Consider the following 24,689-nt stretch of genomic DNA (forward strand, 5'->3'; position numbering starts at 1 on the left):
CTACATTTGCATGAGGGCACCAATAAAAAAAACCAAACATATTATAAAAATCTACCATTCACTGTGTTTAATAGTCCCACATTTTATCTTAATCTTTCAACATAAGTCAAAATTGTTTTTAAAGTGATCCTGGAAAGTGAGAGGGAAAAACATATCAGGTAAACTATACAATCAAAATGCTCTGTTTTTAATTTTTTTTAAATGTTTTCATATTTTCCCACACCAGAAATCTTTTCTAATCAAAAATATTGTCCCTCCACCAAGTATTGAACAAAAACAGTAACAGCAAAAGAAAATTTTATCATCTGCTTTTTTCCCTGCAGCTCCTTCTCCTGAAATTGGACCCCTTGTATATAAATTTCTTTCTGAACCATTCCACCAAGCCCTTACAAAAAAAAAAAAGAAAGAAAGAAAAAATCCCAGTCTCTGTTTTGAAAGTCAATTTCTCTCAGCTTTAGAATTCCATTTCTTTTTCTTTGTTTTTGTTTGATTGATTTTTTTAAACCCTAATCACTTTCTTCAACAACAGGACGAAAAATAAATTCTGGCAAATCTATTAGTTATTTCCCCGTATCTTTCCCACAACATTTTTAGAAACTGAAGACTTTGATAAAAATCTACTAAACAGGGTTTTTTTAAATTGTAGTATGTGCGTTAAAATAACCGTACAAATGATACCTATCGTTACACTACACTTCGGTTTCAGTGTTGTACTGATCCCAAGTTTGCAAATAGGCTGCAGACATTTACTAAGAAGCCACGGGCTGCTTCATAAAAGGTGCAAGTTTATCAAAATATTATTCAATCTTCTTTCACAGCAGCTGCACGGAGACTGCTCCAGTGGCTGGACGGCTCAGTGCAGAGCCACTGTGTATATCCTCGGCTCGCAAACCGTTATGACAATAAATTACAACTGGGGGCTGGGCCGCGGCGCTGCATTTTGGATACTTTTCTTGCAATACGTTGGAACTTTGTAAACATTTTCTCTGCAGCGGTAGCCTCTGCAGAGGGGTCACACCCACCCTCCTCTATATGGAAAGGAAGAATAACCCTCCCCCTGCTGCTCAGCCAGGCAGAACCCCCCCCCCCCCCCCGCACACACACACACACACACTGCAACATAATGTCTCTGCCCTCCACACTTACCCACAGCTCTGTCCCCCAGCTCATGGTTCCAACAGATCCGAAGAGGAGAGGGTGGGGGGGTGGCACTGGAGAGTGGGGGGATAATTAGCCAGTGGGGTCACTCTAGCCCCTTCTTTTCCCCCCTCCCCACAAAAAAAATCAACCACCCCTCCCCCCCCCACACAAAAATTCCTTTGGCTGCACAAAATACCCCCCCCCACCAACTCCTGGGTCTGGGTCTCTCTCCCCCCTGCTCTGTGGTGCTCACTGCAGCTCCTGCCGCTGCCTCATTTCTCCCTCCACAGCAAAATGGCCAGGGGAGCCAGCAACAGCAGCACCACACCACACGGGAGGGGGGGGGGGATTGACAGCTCCAAGGCACTGCGCATGCGCCCGAGGAGGAGGAGGGGGGAGAAGCCGGGGAGTGAGCGTGTGGGACCGCGCAAGCGCAGGCCCGCAAGGCGGCTGTTGGGAGAGAGAGGGGCTCGCGCCACCGGTTGGAGCAGCCTCGCTTTGCACGTTCCAGCTGTCGCTGCCTCCTGGGAAGGTGGGCAAAACGGCCACATGCTGCACGGGTGCAATCCCATTGATTTGCACCGAAGGGCAGGATTTATTGCCCGCCCCCCCAGAGATTTATAGTGCTACAACTGAAAGCATAGTTTGCATGCTCCACTCCCTCTAAAGGCACGTCCACTTTGCAATCCACGCGCACGGCACAGATTTTTGCACGGACCTCACTGAAGGCAGAGTTTGAAACACACTCTCTGCCTCTCCCCAGCTGCACGGGCAAAACGCCACTAAATTGTAGGGCAAGGAGAGCAGGTTTTGAAGAGCTGTGTGCACCCCTCGATACTGTACCTGGGCAATCATCCTTTAGTTCGTGTGTAATTGAAGGCAGGATTTCTTCTCACTCACCAAGTACAGCTTCAGGTGTGGATGTGGGTAGTTTAATCTACTTGCCTGGGACAATTTTCCAAACCAGTCACCACTCACTAAGATTGTGCATACATTATGGTAAACTTTAGGGCTCTCCTTCCTCTCACCCCTAATCTCTAGCCTTGTCCCTCTTCCTCCCAAATCTTTCTTACAATTCATTCTCCAGGTCTAGTCTCCCCCTTGTCTCCTATTTCTACAGGTTTCTGTTCCCTTGGTCTCTTTCCCCATTTCTTATCACTCCAGGAGTACCATTTTTACAGTATTTTTTTTAAATAAGGCTCCAAATTATTGTGATTGTGTTGCGGCTATGGGGGGGGCAATCAAATGGCTGCAGGAAAAAAATGGTATTTGAAGCATGTCCGTTTCATGTTATCTAGTTAACTACTGCAAATTCAGCTAGAAATTAACCCAGTGATTTCTAACAAAATCAATTGTCAACCATTTATCTCTTCTAAACTGGACACATGAGCAGGTGAGCTTTAATCAAACTATCCCTCTTAAAGTGAAATATTGACAAAATAATTGTCCAGGGCATTATATCAGATTTGTGAACCTTCCAGAAAACCATGCCTATTCATTCAACCCCTACAAACAAAAGATTTGTTTTGGAGTAATTTCGCTTAGCAACAGTGCACATCTTAACCAGACTCAACTGTGCCACTTAATCTGATTTTACAATTCCGTTTTCTAACCACAGGAAACTTGCAAGAGTTTTAGATCACTATGTTTTTAAGTGTTATTGGGCCCATTCCAGAAAAGCTTACAAATACAAAAATCCATGAAACTCACATGAATAACGGCTACTTGAATAAGGGGTTATAAAATAGGGATTACCATTATTACATACATTTAAGAAGGTATCTGTCACTGTACAGATGGACAACTTTTAGCCAATTTATAGCAAGACAATTCCCCCAAAATAAGGGGATATACGCTCTGCGTCAAACTGAAATCACCAACCTCCAAATTTGTGAAAGGACCAGAAGCAGAGAATTACTAAGAGATTCCAACACCCACAGCAAAAATGCACAATTATTTCACTGCATGAATATTTATCCTATCTAGTTCAATAAATGTATTTAAACATAACAGGACTTGTAAGATACTACAGCAGTCACCATTATCTCTGAAAGGAAGGGGTCTATATTTTAGCAGTGAATTGTAACAAGTTAGATTCACCAGTCACCTGAACAGAGTTCAGTTTGTGTTCACACAGAGCTTTTTTGATATCAAAGCCACATTTATGTGTTTTCACCTACCATGCACTGCTGCCTAACCACAGCCCCAATCCTGCAGTGAGTGCTGCTTGGACAGATCTTTGCACCTGGGCAGGGCCCCATTGACATTAGGGGTCTGCCCAGAGCTCGGTGCAGGATCAGGGCCTGTATTTGTATCAGTGCATTTTGAAAAGTAAGAGAAAGAGGGCACTCTAGGATGTCCTGTCGCACAAACAGCTGGAAGGGGGACAAGCCAAACCTGTTACACAAGCATGGTTAGGGAATCCTGTCCATATTGAAAGGAGAAAAAAATGCACTGAACCAATTAAGCAAAGACAATCACATTCCAGTACTCTGGCTGGCCACAGATACAAACTTTGAATATTTAACTATGGTGGATGCAGATATACCACACATTTAGAGCCAACCATGCCAGTAACTGTGAAAACGTATTTAAAAGTTGTGGTGTGGAAAGGGGCTTGCTCTGTCCTACAAAGTGAACTAAATTATAAGGTAAAATCCCAGATATTTGTGGAAAGGAGCTCCAACAGAATAGAGTATTTTCATTTAGGGGCTGTCTGCATTAGCCTTTTCCCCCTAAAAATTTCCATGGGTTCAGCTTATGGTTGCCAACTTTCTGATTGCAGAAAACCCGAACATCCTTGCCCCGCCCCTTTCCTGACGCCCCACTCCTTCTCCAAGGCCCCACCCCCACTCATTCCATCACCCCTCCTTCCATAGGTCGCTCTTCCCCACCTCGCACACTTGCTCATTTTCACTGGGCTGGGGTAGGGCATGAGGGCTCTGGCTGGGGGTGCCGGCCCTGGGGTGGGGCAGAGATGAGGAGTTAGGGATGCAGGAGGGGGCTCTGGGCTGAGGCCAAGAGGTTTGGAGTGTGGGAAGGGGCTCCGGGCTCGGGCAGGAGGTTGGGGTGTAGGAGGGGGTACGGGCTCTGGGCTGGAGGTACAGGCTCTGGGGTGGGGCCAGAAATGACAGCTTCAGAGTGCAGGAGGGGGCTCCAGGTGGGGCAGGGGGTTCGGGGGCAGGGGGGTAAGGGCTCCAGCTGGGGGTGTGGGATCTGGGGTGGGACTGGGGATGAGGGGTTTGGAGTTCAGGGGGGGCTCAGGGCTGGGGCAGAGGGTTGGGGCATGGGTGGGAGTGTGGGGGCAGGCTCCAGGAGGGAGTTTTGGTGCAGGAGGGGGCTCAGAGCTGGTGCAGAAGGTTGGGGTGCAAGAGGGGATTCAGGGTACGAGCTCAGGTAGCTCCCAGGAAGCAGTGACATGTTCCTCTGACTCCTAGGTGCAGGGGGAGCCAGGCGACTCTGTGCGCTGCCCCCATCCCCTGCAGCTCCCATTGGCCGCACCTGTGCCTAGGAGCCAGAGGGACATGCCGGCTGCTTCCAGGAGCCACGCGGCACCGGCCGCTGTGGCCAACCGCACTTTTAGCAGCCGAACCACCAGGATCCTTTTCGACCGGGCGTTCCAGTCGAAAACCGGACGCCTGGCAACCCTAGTTCAGCTCCAGCAGTAGTAGCAATTAGCGGTGTCTACATGGGGGGCTTAGATCGTCTTAATTACATCACACAGGACATGAACATTTTCACAGCCCTGAGCGATAGAGTTAAGCTGACCTAACTTTGTAGTGTAGAGCAGCCCACAGAAAAATAGTGGAACATGCCATTTGCAGGCTAACACAGAGTTATTTCTGCTTGTACGTAATATACCTTTCCCCTACCTTTTGTCGGTCTTGTGTATTTAGATTGTAAACTCTTTGGGGCAGGGATTGTCAATAGCTCTGTGTTTGTACAATAGGGCTCCCTTCTTGGTTGGTGTCTAGGCACAACCTTAATAAACATAATTAACAACAACAATAGCAGAAATTCTGGAAACATCTAAAACCAAAGTGGGAAAGCCTAAAGTGCTAACAAGTTGTTAAAACTTCCAAATACCAGCTAAACCACTCCTTTGAGAACACTTAAGTTGTTTTAACCACATTGGGTCAGACACAACTCACACAGAAGTTAATGGGAGTTTTGACTTTTAATTTCAAATGGACCAGGCCTACTGTGAATGCATCACAATAAGGTATGGGCCCATCTTGTAAATTCTCCATGTTCAGGACTCCCATTGGCTTCAGAGGTCCACATGCAGAGCATTCACAGGACCACACCCTTAGACCTTGTCTACACTGCCACTTTACAGCGCTGCAACTTTCTCGTTCAGAGGTGTGAAAAAACACCCCCCAGTGCCACAAGTTTCAGCGTTGTAAAGTGGCAGTGTAGACAGTGCACCAGTGCTGGCAGCCGCGCTTCCAGCACTGGTAGCTACTCCCCTTGTGGGTGTTGCTTTTTTGCAGCTCTCCCAGCGCTGGTACCATGACTACACAAGCCACATTAAAGTGCTGCTTGGATCGAATACCCTTTTATTGGGACTGGCTTGATTAACAAAAAAAAAACCAAGAAAATCAGAACTCTCTTTCACAGCTACCAGTGGCCTTTCCAGCTTTCAGCAAGCTAGGTAGGGAGAGGACATATCTTGCCCCCAGGTCACCACTACTGCAGCTCTTCCTCTGTACTTTTATAGCTCCTCCCAGATCACCCATGTAATCGGCATAGAACCTGGGTTCTCCTTGTAACCTCTTACACACTGGGGGCTTACGGAGCACCTTCCTAACTTGACACATGTCCCTACTTTACCTTGCAATGAGAAGCTCTTGAGACCATACCCATCTGCCAGTTCTCCCAATTGCTTCCCAGTAACAAGGGCCTTAATCTTATCGCCCCCGTCTCAGCAGCTGAAACTCTCCTGACTGGGTATAAAGGTATCTATGAAAAGAGACTGGACCATGAAAGAAAAAAACACCATAGCTCGGTAAAAACAAATACTGATGAGAGGAGCTGTACCCACTGGGGATAGCTTATTTAGAGCAAGATAATGCACCCTGTCCAGAAGTTGCAGTAAGATTTATCATAGTAAATATGCCGGTATGAGACTATGATGTGGCACACTCAACATACACAAGCCAGTTCTGCTTAGTGGTAAGATGAAACCTTCATTGTAGAGATGGTTTTAAAAGTTATTTAAGGGTCTGGCTGCTCAAGAGACTGAATGAGACACAGACTGTCACTTCTGGGTCATAGGTCCACATTTGGCCCTGGTCAGCAGGGACTGAAAATGAAATAATAGCTGTTTGGTGGACTATGAAATAAACGCATGGTCCCCATCTAGTTTCTAGTGCGCACACACACACAAAACCACCACCATTAGCAGGCTTGTTTGGAGTCAGGGAGGAACAAATGACTGAGCCTACTGCAAAGACCATGAAGAATGAACAGCTCCCAGTCATCCATTGATGCAGCGTCTCTACATCAGGATGGTGGTTTATCAATGAGGTGATGTATGGAAACTTCCATTGCAGCTACCATTGTAAGCAATGTTTCATGTAAGACTAAAACAACAAGGAGTCCTTGTGGTACTTTAGAGACTAACACATTTATTTGGTCATAAGCTTTCATGGGCTATAACCCACTTCATCAGATGCATGGATTAAAAAAAGTAGGCCTCTGAAGAAGTGGGTTATAGCCCACAAAAGCTTATGCCCAAATAAATTTGTTACTCTCTAAGGTGCCACAAGGACTCCTCATTGTTTTTGCTGATACAGACTAACACGGCTACCACTCTGAAACCTGTCATCATGTAAGACTGTCATTCTGGCACCTTCCACAAGAACTAAACTCACAAAAGAAAAAAGAAAAATCTAAGTTACAAGAAAAGATGTTTGGGCCATGAATACTTTTAAGAGACAATCTCAACTTTCATAGTCATTTACTCGGGGCAACAGATTTTCAATACTTGGTTTGATGCTGAAAGGACATCTAGTGGCCAGTTAAAGTAATTCAATGAGTGAAATAACCCTACAAGATGACTCAGGGTTTTTGTTTGTTTGAAAATAGTTTGACGCCAGTCCAGATTCCATCTGTTTACAATAGCATTTCCATGTTTAAATTATCATCTAGCAATTAACTTGGGAAAAGGGGAAGTAAAAGCATAACAAGGAACATAAAGTAACATCCGATTAAGCAGAAATGACTGTGCACATGACCATCTGGCACAATCATGGTATTGCATAGACTGAGATCATCTGAAGCTTCTTCTATTTTTTTCTTTGTACATATTCATCCTTCCCCACCCACTACTCCCCTCTCTAGAGATTGTTTCTCAGGGTCAGTATGGAGAAACTTGCATAGCTGCTACCTTGTACAGGTGTGTGGATAACAGACTTCAACTTTCCAGAGCCTGCAATACAACACCTAACTTCATTCTTTAAAGGGTCACTCTAAATTTTAAAATAATTGTTGTAAACTATTTTTACCAATATTACTAGCAATGCTTTAGATCACTAAAAGTGAAAAAAGTAAACATTCAATTTGATTCTCACTATTGATGCTCTTTGTTTTTTGTATTATTTTCCATTTGGACAATGAACATCAGTGAAGTTAGTTCCATTTTGTTTATAGTCAGTTTCAATTTAAAACAGATTATAAAAAATCCAACAATTTAATAAAGGAGCAGAAAAACCCTTATATATTATTTTAAAGGAATTAAAAAAAAATTCCGGAAGGAACAATTTTTAAATTCCTTTAAAAACAACACCAGGTGGTTTTCCTGCTCCCTTGTTTGTGCATATAGCAGCCTTTTCAGGTTTAGCGCTAGATACTTATACCCAATTACTAATTCAAAAAAATGCAAAGCACCCATCGTTCACCCCCAAGCCCACTCCCTGCCCCCTCGTTCACCCCCAGGCCCCCCAAGCGCACGCCCCGCCCCCTCGTTCACCCCCAGGCCTCCCAAGCGCACGCCCCGCCCCCTCGTTCACCCCCAGGCCCCCCACGCGCACGCCCCGCCCCCTCGTTCACCCCCAGGCCCCCCAAGCGCACGCCCCGCCCCCTCGTTCACCCCCAGACCCCCCCAAGCGCACTGCCCCGCCCCCCGTCACTCTCTCCTCCCCAACCGCAGGCTCCCTCCATGACCCCAGCACTATCGCCCCCGATCACATGACCTCGCCTGTTGACCCCGGGCCCGGAAGTGACGCTGGGGCGAAGATGGCCGCTCGCGGTACCTGCTCTCTGGTGGGGAAGGCGCTGGCCCTGGGGGCGCTGCTGTGGTGTGGGCAGGAGCCGGGTGCATCGGCTCAGGCTGCAGGTAAGACCTGGGCGAGCTCGGCGGGCCCCTGCGGTAGCCAAGGGCAGCTCAGCCCCGGCCCTCTTCCCCCCCGACTCCCCATCCCCGCCCCCGGGCTCTGTAGGCTCTGTGTGGGCCCCGCCCCTTGTCCCCATTCCTCCGTGTCCGGCCCCTTCTTCTGGGCTCTTTCCGTGTTTCCTGTTGGGCCCCCGCTGGCCTGGCTGCCCTGTTCCTCCGCCCCCCGCTGGCGCTTTAGCTTCCCTCCGAAGCTGCCCTGGACTGCTCTAAAGTGTGGCTGGACCCCATTTTAATGGGGTTGCCAGGGCTGCCTTAGACTTGCTGGGGTATGGGGCCGAAGCCCGAGCCCCACTGAAGCCCAAGGGTGGCGGGGTTCAGGTTACAGTCCCCCTGCCTGGGGCTGAAGCGCTTGGCCTTTGCTCCCCGCCGGGCAGCGGGACTTGGCGGGCTCAGGCTTCTGAACCCCCCCCCCCCCCCCCCCCGGGGTCCTCAGTTATTGGGAGTGGACCACATCTACCCTGACTGAATTGACCTTGTCAACATTGGTTCTCCACGTTTAAGGTAACTCCCTTCTCTTCATGTGCCAATATATTTATGCCTGCATCAGTAATTTTCACTCCATGTATCTGAAGAAGTGGGGTTTTTTACCCACGAAAGCGTGTGCCCAAATAAATCTTAATGTGCTACCGGACTCCTTGTTGTTTTGGGGATACTGACTAACATGCTATCGCTCTGATACTTTGGGTTGTGTAGTAATTTTTGTTGTCAGAAGGGGGTCCGGGTGCAATGAAGTTTGAGAACCCCTGCTCTAAAGCATCTAGCATATTTTGAATGCTATATTGATACATTTTATTATACCACAAGTCTCTTAAAAACAAAGACTATGGAAAGCCTATAGAACTTTTAGTAAGTTTAGCTGTGAGTTTAGCTGAATCCTCTTGTTTTATGATTGATCAACTTCTGTTGCTACTTTTCTGCTGTTAGATCCTAGATATTGTCACTGTCTTCCCCTTGCTGGTGCCCACCAATGCCTCCTTGTCTATGAAACCACACTATAGAAAATGCAAGTAAGCCTCATGATCCACTGTTCACTTAATGTGCTTCAAGTGAGAGGTTGCTGCTGCTTATACTCTAGCAAATGGGATGGATGGGAGTAATGTGAATTTGTTGATCCTTGAATTATGAGCACATGTCCATTAAAAATGGTGGTTAAGAATTAAAGGTTTAAAAAAAAAGGGGGGGGAGATCAGCTTTCAATCTGAAAATTTTCATCACAGATGACAGTTCCTGATAGTTTAATTCCATAAATTTATCTAAATAATGTTGAGAACATAAATGTATTATGATCTCTGAAGCCCAGAAAAGTAGCTAATGCATAGTTAAGATTGAATTTAATTCTGTAATTATCATATAAGGTGTTGACTCTATTCTTGAATCTACTTATGTGTTATAGCTAGGAAGTGTGAACAAAACAAATCTGTAGCAAAGTGTTATTGCTCTTGAACTAATCTTTTTGTGAGGTTCTGGACTAGTTTTAAATCAGAGTGGTGGTTCTAGTGGTCTGAAATATATTTAGAATGTCTAAAACCACATATTCAAACTCAAGGTGGTCTTAGCCCTTTGCCTTTCATAGGGAGACAAATGGAGTGCTGTGGAGTCTATTTTACGGCCTGGCCTGAAAGATGCAAAGACTAACAACCCATCCGAGCAATGTAGATATTGTATCCAGTGATTCTTCTCAAAAGAGAAGAGGCTTGCTTTGCCCTAGCATCTTTCTATCAAAACTTCCTCCCTTCCCACTATGGTCTAGATTATGGCTGCCCTCCACCCTAGAGATGACTGCTCCTCAGTGGTTCTGTATACTTTGTAAAGTGCTCTAGGAATCATCAGGATGAAAGGAACTATTTGCACTTTAAAATGCTATCAGTTACCTTCTCTTTTTTTGTTAGTGGGAAGCCCCAGAACATGCCAAAGTAAGTGGTATTGGCAGCAGACCTAGCCCTACTCACTGCTTCTAGTTAGGTTAGGAAGGCTTCAGAACTTTACTTTACTTGAGGTGGGGAGAGTGCATGCTAGTAGGAGAGGACTAGGTCTCAACACTATAGTTACGTATGTGCAGGCCACATCTATGCTACAAAGTTCAGTCAAGATAAGTTACATCATCATACGGCTGCCGATGTTTGAATATCGCTTGGGCACTGTGCATGCTCATCATGAGTGTCTGCATAGGTGGAAAAAGTGGTGCACTCATGGGTAGGCAGTCTGTGCCCCATTCCACTTCTAGTGCAGTGCCTAGTGGGACGTTTGACAGTGATTTGTGGGATACCAGCAATTTGCCCAAGGATTTCTGAGAACTATACTTTCACCATACCAAGTCTGATCAAGATTGCACAAGAGGATAAAAATGACATCTCCATTCTGATAAACAATGCAGTCTGCATGATTCTGCCTGCTTCGTCCACCATGCCAAAAAATGGAAAAGCAGACACTCCCTCTACCTCTGCCCCTATCCAAGCTCAGGACGCTGATGTGATGGAGATTGTGTAATTTGGACTGACATACTATTTTTTGAATTTATTTGCTAACATTGTGCAAGTATTGTGAGCAATCAAAAATCAATGTCTTTGTTCTCTTAACTCGTGGGTGGGATGGGAGCCATTTTTTTTAAATGGGGGGGGAAGGGGGAGAGAGGCTTTGGGCAACAAAAAGGTAAGATGCTTATAAGGAATAATGCAAGTACACACTTACCCACGCTCCCTTCCCCTTCATCAGTGGGCTCATTTGCGCTCACCTAGCAGGAATCGTTTGACTGCAGTGGAGTTTGAAACAGCTTCTGACTCGCTGCATGGTCTGCGTCTGCCCCTGAGAGAGAGGGTTCCTCCTCCCTGCTGTGCACTGCAGGGATCTTGGCATGAGGCTCCTGCAAAGTGTCCACAGTAGACTGCAGGGTGCTGTCCACATCAAGTATTGCTTGCAGTTTGTTGTAGAAACAACAGATCCCTGGGGGTGGCTCCAGGTTTGTTATTGGCCTCACTCACCTTGTCGTATGCCTGCTGAAGTTCCTTCATTTTTACACAGTACTGTTGCTCATCTTTGTCATGCCCAGTTTCAGCATCCTCTGTGCAATCTGCACATATATGTCTATATTTCTTCGGCTATTCCATAGCTGTGCTTGTACAATTTCTTCTCCCCACAGCCCGAGGAGCGCTGACTTCTTTCCTGCTCCATGCAGGAATGCATCTTGTAACTCACTATGCACGGAGTTGGCAAGGTCGGATGCTCACAGAGGTGGGCTATTATATGTGCTTGCCAAGATGGGCAGGAAAAAGCATTTTTAAAGCACACTGAGGCTTTCAAAGTCTTGACCTCCACTGCCCAGGGGTCAGAAATAGTGACCAGAGCAACCACTGTTGTGTGGTCAGGGGCATTGTGGGTTAGCTTCTTGGAGGACTGTTAGAGTCAACACAGTAATGCAGAGTCAACACTTGCACCGTGTCAGTGCAAGTAGGTGAGTTGTGCCTCTGCATCATTCTAGGAGGTGGTGTTCTTCCATCGCTGTAACCGGGTGCTGACATCAGCAGAAGACAAATTTAGGTGCAAACACATGCAGAACTAGATCAAAACAAGTTGACTTGGTTGACTTAACTTTGTAGTGTAGACCAGGCCTAAATGATGTAGTATGCAAATACCTGAATGTTGTGCTATCCAAAATGGAACTATTGAAGGGCCATTTGTCAGTAACCATAACAAATCTCTTACATGAGGACTTGAAAAACTCACTGACCCTTGGCAAGTAGGAAGCTTTCCTTAGTGATAAAAGGAAACTAAGCCATACTTTTCGGCAGGGCTTGAACTTGAATTTTTTAAAATTTCTTACAAATGCTATTGCATTATTGCCTTCCTGAGATTGTTGCTTGGGCTCATGCTCACAGGCTTCTTAAGCAGCAGAAGAGTTAAATTGACAAGACACTGGTTAGTTGCACTACCCGCTTGAAAGCAGTAAATCCAGAAGACTGGTGCCTTCAGAAAGCTGTGAGCAGCAACCAAGCACTAGACTAGTTTCTCCTGGGTACTACTCTGTTCTCTTCCTCACTTCCCAGACTTTCAAACTGACCCCTGGCCAGTAGTTATCCTAGTAGCTGTTGGCTGTGCCCCCTCACCTCACCCCAAGCCCAGCATCTCAAAATGCTGGGTAATATGGCATTATGTCCTCAGTAGTGCAATGAAAATAAAGTATTTGTTTCTATAACACAAATGAGCTTGTATCAAATCTTGTGTTATTACACAGGCATCATGTGATCTTTATAACAGGGAAAACTAAGGGTGAGAGTTTACAACCCAAAAGATAGGAAATGCTTAGTTAAATACAAACTAATCACCCTTAAAGTATTTGTAGCAGTAAGAATGTTCTTATATTTAAAGGGTGGGGGGAAGTGACTCACTCCAAAGCCATTCCCCATTCTATCAATTACACTATTATTTTAAGGCAGCAGGCTTTGTGGGAGGCTGGTGTTAAGAGTTATAGTTCTTACTTAAAAAGAAGAACAGGAGTACTTGTGGCACCTTAGAGACTAACACATTTATTAGAGCATAAGCTTTCGTGGACTACAGCTCACTTCTTCGGATGCATACAGAAGTGGGCTGTAGTCCACGAAAGCTTATGCTCTAATAAATTTGTTAGTCTCTAAGGTGCCACAAGTACTCCTGTTCTTCTTTTTGCGGATACAGACTAACATGGCTGCTACTCTGAAACCAGTTCTTACTTAGGCACTGACTCGCTGTCTCTGGGTGAGTCACTTATCCTCTCTGCCTGTTTCCTGAACAGTAAAATGGAATACTGATATAACCTCACAGGAGTGTTGTGAGAACTGACAATGACTTCCCATTGAAGGAAAAGAAAGGTGCTTAAAAATCAAGCTTATGATACTTATATAGGGATTTGACAAAATGCATGCTGGAAGTGCAGCATCTCCACTTACCACCTTTTAAGCAAACACCTAGCTCATACATTAACTGTATCATGAGAAATCCCTTGTAAAACGTTTCTGCTGTTGGCTCTTCACTTGTAACTAATTACACCAGGTCTGTTTGCCAAATTAAAGGCCACAGCTTGTAAGTGAATGTTTGACATTACACTTCCTGAAACAAACTGCTGACAACAGAGTTGATTAAAGAACCCACATAATTGTGATGTCACAATAGTTCACACAGTGGAGCAAAGAGTGTTCCTTCTGTTAGAATTTGTTGTTTGCTTTTAGAAAGAGATTATTTTCTTTCTCATCCTTCAGTATGAGGGTCATTTTTATAAGTTTATTTATGAAGTATCTTTTCTCTTTGAAGATACAAAGAAATGCTTTGCTATTGAAAGGCTAGTCCATACAAGTAAGATTCACTTGGGGAAACTCTCTCCTTGGGAGTGCATGTGGTCTGTGAGTAATATTTTGTGCAGAATGTTTCAGAGAAGGTCAGAAACATGAAAAAAACAAAAGCTCTGCACTTAAAAAAACAACAACGTACACATGGAAAGTATTTTCAAAGCTGTTCCGGAAATAACTTTCAGCATTTTCTTTAATTAAAAAGATGGTGATGTCTTCATGGAGCTCCCCTCAGGCCTTATCTGTACTTCAGATCTTCCTGTACTATGAAACAGTTTTCATTATTAGCTTTTAAACTACGTCAGCTAGATAGTGGTATTGCCCTATGTGGACAAAGCATCACCTTTTTAATTTTATTTATATATATATTTTTTTAACATGACAGAAAAATTCACTAGCTTTTGACAAGTCCTTAAAACTGTTTTTTAGGTGTCTGGCACAACATTGGGACCTTACATAACTCTTGTTCAAATTGTTTCATGGCATGGGAAAAACCCATTGTAAAGGTCCCAGCTACATACTTGTCAGCGGGTGGTCAACTTTGATGCAAAGTAAGGCTAAAATAATTGGTCGTCTCTGAAATCACTGGAAGCTTTCCCACTAACAAAATTGTACAGAAATTCTATGTTGTTGTATTGAGAGTTTCTTAAATAGTTGTTAAATGAACAACTATATCTTACCTTACAGCAACTCTTCAATTCACTAACTCCTAAGGGAGAAAATATTCTGTTCTATTTTACATCATGTTGGCTGGTTAGTAGCTTCCTGTGTAATTAGTTTTAAGATGCTAAAATTTTAATACATTATTATTATTATTATATTGGAGTCTTTCTTTAAACAATCTCAGATTTCCATCACTCATGTGGGATAACCTTCCAAAATCCATTATACAGCTTTTCTGCAAGTACCTGTACTTCATGTATGAGTTACAATTATGGGTGTTTGGTGATACCTCAGTTGTCCATATTCCTCATCACAGGTCGACATAACTTCTTATTTTGTCTGGAATTAAACAGTATGCAACGTACATGTTGCCTTCTTAGTGGTCCTGAGCCCCCATTTTTATTACAGATATAAGGACCAAATTCTGCTCTTGTTTATACTTGTGCAACCCCACTTGAAATGAAAGCAAAATTTGTTTGAGTCTTAAGAATCTTACTAGTGGGAGGCAAGATAACTATTAACAATTTATAATCTTTAAACTGCTGATTTGGTATGTTCATGGGTGCTCTCCAACCATCTAATTTTTCTTATTAGAAACTAATGACAAAATGTGCCATTTCTTCAAAAGATGAAAATCAGTCAAATGGATCTATAAACTGTGCAAGTATTTAAAGCTGGGTAAAAGTAAGAGCAAAAATATTTTGGCTGTAATGTATTAAACTTTTTTGACCATCTTTTGGTGCGGGAGTATGCATGTTAATGAAACATTGCTGATTAAGTATAGTTTAAGTTGAATTTCTTTTCCAAACATCATTCTTTCTTGGGCTGCAAGCAAATGCTTCTGATTGCAAGTTAAACTACACCCCCCCCTGTTCAAGATAGAAGATTAGATACCACAGAAGTGTCCTGTCTCTTTTCCACACTCATTCCCCCCATATCTGGACTGACGCTTATACAAAGCGTGGGTAAACTATATCTGCTGTATGTTATCTAAACAGTATAGGTTTCATATTTTGGATTAATAATCATTATATGGAGAGTAGTAGCAAATGAACCAAATAGATTCTTGTTTCAAGTGCAGAAGTATGACCCAGAAGCCAAAGAGAAAACACTAAAATAATCTGTTAAACAAAGAATGAACTGTGAAAATGTGCCATTAATATTTTTCCTTCAGAGCACTGGTTATTCACATCTGGTTATTCACAAAGTTAACCTAATAATGGGGTTATTAGAACTAGTGTGCATATATGTATGTGATAATTATGCATAAGGGAGTATTTTAAATTGTGATCTCGAACAAGTTTAATAGAAATCAGAGATGGGGTGAGAGAAGAGAACCTATTAGTGTGCTTTGTGGATCCCCTGCTCAGTTCTCCAATGCCTTGTCCAGGCTAGCTTTAGTTTGCCTGAGCAATGAGGGTTTCAGGAGTATTCTACTATCTAATACACCTTCGCTATTAAACTGATCAAATTCAGCCTACATTTTTTCTTTGCTCAGTTTCATCCTATTATTCCGGGGAGTGGAGGTGAATATCTTCATCTTTAATCCTTATACCCTTCATACGGCTGTCCAATTTCTTAGTTAAAAATTGGACAAACAATACATGCTTCAAATTTTCCTCTTAAATTAGTCTTAGTTCTTGTTTCTCTGCTCTGACTGCCCTCCGGTTGTCGATTTTCAAGGAGGGAGATGTCCCAGACTATGCAGAATTCTAGGTGTGCCAATGCAAAATAGTAGAGTTAAGACCTTTCTACTCCATGCTTTGGCATCCCTGTGTATAACACTTTAATGTTAATTGCCTTTCATCTGAAAATCATGATGTGCTTTAAAAGCCTTACCTAATTAAGCCTTCTTACCCTTATTAGATCAAAAAGGGAAAAAAAGGATCACTTCCTCCAGTGCTGAAATACAATTACTCTAGTAATTTAAGTCAGGAGGTTGAGAATACCACAGCTAAAATTCCAAGGGGATTTTGTGTACACAGAATGTAATTACTTGAGTTGGAACTATGCTATTAGTGGAATTAATACAAATGTTCTTGAAGTGCAATGGAAACCTTCATGACCACAGATATCAAGTATCTCATTTTGTCTCACCTAAAAGATGGTATTCTCAGATGAGTGTCCATTAGCTATAAGATGAGGCCTTCATTGAGTTCTAGAAGGGAAAATGGCCACTTATTGAACTACCTACTCCACTCCTCCAGCACCTTAGGTTTTTGTCGGATCATCTAAGCATTGACCCAGCTTGACCTTGCTTAACATGTGAGATTTGACAGGATCACAATATAATGTGGTATTTATAACGTACCTAAATGAGAGCTGGGCTTGGGCCAGGGAAATGTATTTGAATCAGCTAATTCCTCTCTAGTTTGCCACAACAGCTGCTTTCTAGAAAAAGCAACCAGTATTGAAACCGTGACTGACTGTCTTGATCCCCCAACAACTTTATTTTTTGTGTTGCGATATTACACTAGGCAGTGGAGCCAAGACAATAGTCTTCATTTGCATCTTTATCATGAATACACCAGGGAAATACTGAGGAAAAATTCTTTAATATATTTGAAAAATATTGTGGCATTCAGATGATTTGAGAAGTTATATTTGACCAGCTCTCATGAAGTAGTTGGTTCTATTCTGAAGGATGCCCAACACTGACTTACATTTGGCTCCTTGAGTTTACCCAGAGTCTGTTTTTGATAACAACTTCACTAAAGTGAAATGTCACTGTCTTCCCTCCCCCACACAACAAATCTTTAATTGGCAGACACCTGCCTGTTTAACTGTTATAACAATTGTCTGTTAAATCTCTTCCAGGATGATGTGAGGCAGAAAGTTCACCTCAGCACCTTTGGCTTCTTCAAGAGTGGGTTCATGATGGTCAATGTCAGCAACCTTTCACTGGAGGGACCTTGGAGCCTTGATGACAAGAGCAACTCAGCAGTAAGTGACTTTGTATACACATAGAGATCTTCCATTAACATTCATGGAACGTAGCAAGTATTGAGAGAAAGGAAGCTCCTGCACTTCTTATCCCATTATAAAATAATTTCTCTCTATATACAGCAGTACAGGAGCAGAGAAAGACGTACATTTTAGGAAAGAGAATGGTCAGACTACTGGTGCCTTATCAAGCTCTGGGTGAAAGCCTATATTCAGGCTTCCTGTAAAGTTCTTTGAGTTGAATACTGTGACCCTTTGAGCTGGGGTTGCTTCTTAAGTTGTACAGCTATTAGCTTTTTTCCACTGCTGGCAGTTACAGTTCTCTTGCAGCTTAGGCACCTTTAGCGTTATTTTGCATGGATCTGGGTAAGCTACTCTAGCATTGTCAAGGCTCCTTCCCCACTCTGAACTTTAGGGTACAGATGTGGGGGCCTGCATGAAAACTTCTAAGCTTAACTACCAGCTTAGATCTGGTCCGCTGCCACCACTCCCAATGTGCTAATTCCCTTCCCTGGGTAGCCTTGGGAGACTCTTCACCAATTCCCTGGTGAATACAGATCCAACCCCCTTGGATCTAAAAACAAGGAAAAATTAATCAGGTATTAAGAAAAAGGCTTTTAATTAAAGAAAAGAAAGGTAAAAGAAAACCCTCTGGGAGAGATTAGCATACCAGGTACTCTCACAGACAACAGATTCCAAACACAGAGGATGTTCCCCTGGGCAAACCCTTAGTTACACAAAAAAAAATACCCAAATACCCAATTTGACTATTCCTCTAATTGCACAAGACAGGTTACAAAGAAATAAACATAAACCTATTTATTTCCTTCACTAATACTCACAACTTAATAAGAGGCTGAATTCTGGAGCTTTCCCACTCCGGTCCAAAGTGAAACTCCACAGACAAAGGGAACTTTCCTCCTTCCCTTTGAACCATCTTGTCCTCCCATTGATTCCTCTGGTCAGGTGTCAGCTAGGCTAGGTGAACTTCTTAACCCTTTACAGGTAAAAGAGGCATTAACCCTTAACTATCTGTTTATGACAAGCATCCTCTCTCCTTATGGAGAATCTCTAACTTGTCTGGTCTGCGATGATTATGTTGGGAAGTGGTGATCTCAAATTGCTTCCTAAACAGTCCTCCCCTATGGATTTTGTAATGGTCCTCTGCACTGTTACTGTTCCTCTAAACCACATTACAAAGCATAATTATTTGCTGCACTAGCAAAATCTGTACATGTTTTTTTGAATAGGGAAAAGATTCCAAGGCCAGGAGGGACCATTTTGATGTTGTTTATGCACAAAAGTAGTCCCCATTGATGCTCTGAAACTGCATATGTGTGTGTGTGTGTCACACATAGAGAAAAGTCAATAAATAAAAGTGGAATTGATCATGAGCTCCACGATCTAGAATCATAGAAGTGTAGGACTGGAAGGGACCTCAAGAGGTCATCTAATCCAGTCCCCTGCGCACAAGGTAGGACTACATAATAGGTGATCTCTCTCTTCCATTCATTTCCACCCTCTGACAAACAGAGGCTAGGGACACCATTCCTTATCCATCCTGGCTAATAGCCATTAATGGACTTAACCTCCATGAATTTATCTAGCTCTCTTTTAAACCCTGTTATAGTCCTAGCCTTCACAACCTCCTCAGGCAAGGAATTCCACAGGTGGACTGTGCGCTGTGTGAAGAAGAACTTCCTTTTATTTGTTTTAAACCTGCTGCCCATTAATTTCATTTGGTGGCCCCTAGTTCTTATATTATGGGAACAAGTAAATAACTTTTCCTTATTCACTTTCTCCACACCACTCATGATTTTATAGACCTCTATCATATCCCACCCCCCCTTAGTCTCCTCTTTTCCAAGCTGAAAAGTCCTAGCCTCTTTAATCGCTCCTCATATGGGACCCGTTCCAAACCCCTAATCATTTTAGTTTCCCTTCTCTGAACCTTTTCTAATGCCAGTATATCTTCTTTGAGATGAGGAGACCACATCTGTACGCAGTATTCAAGATGTGGGTGTACCATGGATTTATAACTTTGCCACTAATTTAAAACATATTATTACTTAGTCCTGAGTGAAAACTTTTCCCTATTCTGGTTGCAAGTAACACACATGACGACTAAAACTGAAAAAGTTAGTGGAAAGGATTATCTCTGTTTCTGTTTCACTTTGTGTGTTTGACACAACTGTTTAGCATCACTTTCACTGTGGTGTTGGTCACTTCCTGTCTCATGCACTCGCAGTTTGGTGGTGGTCTTGGGCCTGTCCACTCCAAACAGTGGAGGAGCAGAAATCCCCTAATGGTGGTTTTTAAAAAGGGAATTCAGGGCCTACTATTCTTAAAGGGTGCTTATTAGAAACTCTTTTCTCTTTTCTTTGACTAAAAAAATTGAAGTAATTCAAAATGACTGTCTCTTTCTCTCATACCTTTTGGTGAACAATTTGTCTTCAAATCCACTTTAGTGGATAGTTTCCCTCGGGACTGTCTATATTGAGTTGAATATTCTCTAGCCTGAATAGTCTTTAAATGAATTTCAGTTTTTCTCTCTGATTTTAGTCTAGCTGCTAGCCAGTTCCCTCTTCTAGGGCCATCCTTTCTAGTGTGTAAGGAAGACTGTTCTCCTATTCCAGCTCTACCCAATATATGCCTAACAGCCTGCTTGTGAATGCTCCACTTGCCTTCATTGTGTAAAAGAACCCTTTCATCTGTCTAGTGTGAACGTAGAGCCCTCTTCAGAAGCTGCCGCCCAGTTGCCTAAAATTTTCTTCATGACTGCCAAGACTGCCATTGCGTTGGCTACCAAGACTTCAGAACAAACCCGTGAGTCTGAGCGCACGAATGTGGGGAGCAACCAAAGTCCTGGTGGCCCAGGTAAGCCTGCCAAACCTAGTCAGACTGTACTGCTGCTGCCAGGATTTCTGGTCCAAGTATGTGCAACAGTTTGTCATGGCTAGACTCCTTGAGCCATAGGGGAAAAAACTCTAACTTTAACCCGTTCATGATATCTCTTTGGATATCTGTAACTTCCGGCATAGAAACATTACCAGTTGGTGTGTAGGAATATCTTGTCATGTGACAGTTTGCATACTATTGTGGATAGAGCCCTGCGTGGATACAAAATTTGTATCCGCATCCAGTCCGCGATCCACAGAAATGGTCCGTGGATATAAAGCAGATATCCGTGGATTTGCAGGGCTCTAGTTGTGGAGTCCCAACTCTCTGAACAAACTGTTTGTGACTCCCAACTAGCAAGCTGTATTTATTGTTCCTTATGTGGTTCAGATTAGCTGGATTCTACTTTGATTACAGTGTTTGGCATCCCTTCAGCAGCTACTTACCACTCTGGGGGTAGTTGGTAACACTTTGCAGATGGACTCCAGTGTAGAAGTGAGAAACTTTCTTGGTATCTTAGGTTTCAACTATGTAAAGCTCTTTTAGATTTTGGACCCGGCTTTCAGGATTGGTCCAGGGGAAGTGGCTGCTAACAGTCCTGTCAGAGTTCTGTTGAGGAGCCAGTGTTGAGGCAGAGGGCTGCTGTGTTTATAGCCTGGTCCGTAATCTGGGAGGTTTGACCACACTAGCCATGTGGGCTATCCAATGCCTTTCCCCCCCCCAAACAGAAGAATTCAAAAGAAACTCCACAAGGAAACCCTCAGTCTGTGGGGTTTTCTGTGTGTGTGTTCTGGACCTGAATTTGTCTGTTTGAAACTAATAGAGCCAAATTGTGTCCTGACTTATCCATGGTGTAGCCTTACTGAGCCAGAACCTGGCACGTTGTCTTGATGTGCTAAATTCAACTAGGCTCAGCATCACCCTTTAGGCTCAAGTCTCTGACTCTTGCTCATCTTAACACAGTGACAATATCTCCTACGACAGCAGCCTTTCCCCGAGTCTGTGTGGCTTATTGTCTGGGTTCTTTATCAGCAGGGGTGCCAGTATCTGATGATCTCTGCTCTGACGAGATTACCTGAAAACAGTTTTGTTATCCTGTCACTGAGAAAGGGGTAGGAAGGAATGTAGGAGGCTTATTTTAAATGGCTCGAGGTGGCTGTCTTGCAGTAACACTCACAATTTCCAGTGTAGCTTTAGGTGAAAATTGACTGCCTGCTCTTCATATTTGTACTTAGGCTACTAGGTTTATAGTTATGAAAACAATACTGGCACTAAATAGATAAAAATAATCAAATCTGCAAATCTCTTGAGAGCTCTACTGCACGAGTATGCCTGCTCTTGCCTGGTCTTGTATTAAGAAATACAGCATGTGTGTTGGTACAACATGCTGCCATCCAAGGGTCATTGCCTAAGCTCGGATCTTGAACTTTCACTTCCTGATGGCTTCTTGGAGGCTTCTATCTCCAGCCAATGTTCATAGAGTCTATTGAAGTGGGACTGTGAACGTGATGTGCTGTTCCATCACGGCCTACTCATCAACTCGAGAAAAACTTAGTTTGAGGACAGTATCTCAACCTTAATCTGGTAGATAACACATGACCACTTACTGTGACATTACTGTGGGAGGGCTAGGACAGTGACTTCTTTAGTACTAGTATTTCCTGTGAGGTACATGAGTCTGGGAAATCCAACACTGTATTGATCTTCAGTTGGTGATCGTATGTGGTCAAAGATTTGCCTTTTGGATTTTAAATCTGGTAGGAAGCTGGTAGGTAGACAAGATTAAAACTGGGTAGTGTAATGGCCAGACACAATACAGAAGAAAATACAGCATGTTTGCAAATTTCTGAATTCAAAGTGTCTGAATTTGCTCTAAATGCTCTATTCTCTAGGTGACAAGTCCAAAAGAAGCATAACAGCAACTCAGGTAAGACTGAAACTAGTTGTTTTCAGGATAAGCTAATAGGAAGGGGTGGGGTGGATCTTTCAGACACAAGCTGGAGTGGAAAGTGGGTGTATTGATCAGTGTGGGGTATAAGTAAGCCCTTTGTTTTCAGTTTAAACTGACTTTTATAATTTTTTTTCCTGATTTTTTTACCCCACTTTTGTATCATTCAAATATATAAAAATAACTTGTTTTATTAGGAAAATATAATACATTGCATGAGCTACATGTATTATGATAATACATTAGTCTGTGTGTATATGCAAAACTCCCTGTTGAAGTAAGGCTATGTATTAGTCTAGAAAATACACGCAATAAACAGGCACGCACGCAAGCTCTGAAGTGTGTGGGCATCTGAACGTATTGATTAATTTCATGTTCACCGCTCTGAAGTGTGTGTGCACCACGTACACATTTCAAGCTCTTAACAGATAATGGTTAAAAGATTTGACACACTAAAATGGGAAGAAAACAAAAATCTGTCAGAATACGTGTCAGAACACAAGGAAATATTTGAAAATTCAAACAAAAACAAAAACAGGAGAAAAAGATGAAGTTGAGTGTATGTGCTGCAAATGGTGTGGCCCAATTATTAAATAGAACTATTAGCCTAAAATATTTACAAGTCTACAACAGCAAACTGTTTATTCAAATGAAAAGTTTTATTTGGGGATTAGAGATGTATTGTTTTATTAAACTCAGAGATGGCATTGTGTTTTGAGTTCTGTCTGAGTTCTGCAGCAAACCACATTGATGAATGGAATTCAAAGTATTAATCTACTGAATACTTTTTTCCCCCCGTCTTTCCGTCCACCAAAATGAACCCTGATATTTACCCGGAAAAATTAATAGTTTTTTTACACTGATTTGTTTTTGTTGTTGTAATAAACTCTGATCAATTCCTGGGAAAATTTAAATAAAATAAATACTGAAAACGAAGGGCCATAGGTATAAGTCATGCAAAGTACACCATGTATTTCTGATTTCATGACACAACTGCAGTATTTACGTGTTAGAAATCACTTCTAGATGCATTTTGTTATTATTATTACTCTTCTTCCCCAGAATGTAATGGAGCAAGTGCACAATTTTCATAAAGATAAAGGAACTGTTTCATTCCAGGTAAGATTTTTGTCAGTAGCTCTTCCATAAACTCTTTCCCTTCACTGTAGCAGTCACTGAAAAATATAAATCCACTGCCCCCTTTCATAATCTCCCATTCCGTTAATAAATCTGCCTCTCGATAGCACATACATTTTTTAGATGGATTCTTCTTTTGGAGAGTAAGATCTAAAAGACTTGTTCTTTATACGATGCATTAGCGTGTCTTGTAAACCACTCATTCACATGGTGCTCCTTATGGTGTACTAGTTTGAATGTAATAAATGTTGCTTTCTGTAATTAGGGATACAAAAATATATAAAAACTTAAATTAACTATGGGTTGGCAGTGTGACACCAGTCTAAGAGGTAGATCTTCTGAGTGAGACCAGATTAACAAACTTTCTCACTTCAGTGCTCTTACTTGCTTTGTCTAAAACTTAACTGCTGGCTACTGCTGATAAAACAGATTTTGTGCCATGTGACTGAGTTTGTGGTTTAGCCTTAAAAATTGTTCACATCTTACTCAGTTCTAATCTTCTGGTTCTGCCTGTCATTCGTAGGACATTGTACCATGTCACACAAAATAAGCTATTGAAATGCTATGATTCCTGTATCTAGTGGCACTGGATTTACCAGAAGGCATAGTCAAGGAATTAAGTGTAGGGATGGAGTATATTTGACCTGCTTTAAGACTTACAAACAGTGGCATCTTGCTAACTTTGTGACTGTACAGGTACGGAAAGGGGGCAGTATGATCCTAAATGTCAAGGGCTTTTCATATTCCCATGGAGATAGTTTTACAGCAGAGCAATGCTTTTCTAAGGTATAAATATACTGACTTTCCTTGTTCTTATTTTTTGTTTTATTTTAATATCAGCTCTGAAAATGAAGAAGGTCTGTACACTTTGCTTCCACAAGTGTGTTGGCAGTGTTGTGCAGACCAGTGATCAGCTCCTCTTGAGCCTTGATGTGAGTATCACGTGTAAAACATAACTTAGAGCTGTTGCATTTGCTTAGTCAGTACCGTGAGATGATGCATGAGACTTCAGCAGGAGCACCAACTCATGTGCTCTGTACAGATTGCTGGGGGAGGCAGGGTGGAAGTTGGGGTGGGGAGACCCAGCTGTATCCAACATATCCTTCTAATGTCTCATTTCATAGCAGTGGCATCCTCTAAGGAAGTAGTTGTAGTATCAACTGTGGTGTAATAGGAAGAATTTAAGGAATAAAATATAGTGCCAGAAAGAAGTGGATGAAGATGTAAAGACTCCACCAGGGCCATGCAC

The 24,689-nt window shown here is 42.7% G+C and overlaps 2 protein-coding genes across 22 annotated transcripts in view; one reads left to right on the forward strand and one right to left on the reverse strand.

Annotated features, from left to right (window-relative positions):
- The window catches only part of FNBP1 (formin binding protein 1), a 159,916-nt gene extending 151,377 nt beyond the window's left edge, over positions 1–8,539 (reverse strand). For 16 of the 21 annotated variants that reach the window (XM_065572558.1, XM_065572555.1, XM_065572552.1 and 13 more), the window contains exon 1: positions 1,147–1,431. In XM_065572558.1, coding sequence (XP_065428630.1) covers positions 1,147–1,170 — 24 coding nt within the window. In that variant the 5' untranslated portion in view covers positions 1,171–1,431. Of the gene's footprint in view, positions 1–1,146; positions 1,474–8,396 lie in introns of those variants that run through there. The other 5 variants (XM_065572563.1, XM_065572556.1, XM_065572559.1 and 2 more) reach the window with 5 other exon arrangements.
- The window catches only part of GPR107 (G protein-coupled receptor 107), a gene marked incomplete at its 5' end in the record, with an annotated part of 52,074 nt that continues 35,720 nt past the window's right edge, over positions 8,336–24,689 (forward strand). The window contains 8 exon segments of the mRNA XM_065572646.1: positions 8,336–8,479; positions 17,332–17,457; positions 20,177–20,207; positions 22,248–22,282; positions 23,366–23,422; positions 23,564–23,583; positions 24,281–24,310; positions 24,312–24,372. Of these exon segments, the coding sequence (XP_065428718.1) occupies positions 8,336–8,479; positions 17,332–17,457; positions 20,177–20,207; positions 22,248–22,282; positions 23,366–23,422; positions 23,564–23,583; positions 24,281–24,310; positions 24,312–24,372 (504 nt within the window).

The sequence above is a fragment of the Chrysemys picta genome, chromosome 18, assembly GCF_011386835.1.
Source record: "Chrysemys picta bellii isolate R12L10 chromosome 18, ASM1138683v2, whole genome shotgun sequence".
Lineage (NCBI taxonomy): Eukaryota > Metazoa > Chordata > Testudines > Emydidae > Chrysemys > Chrysemys picta.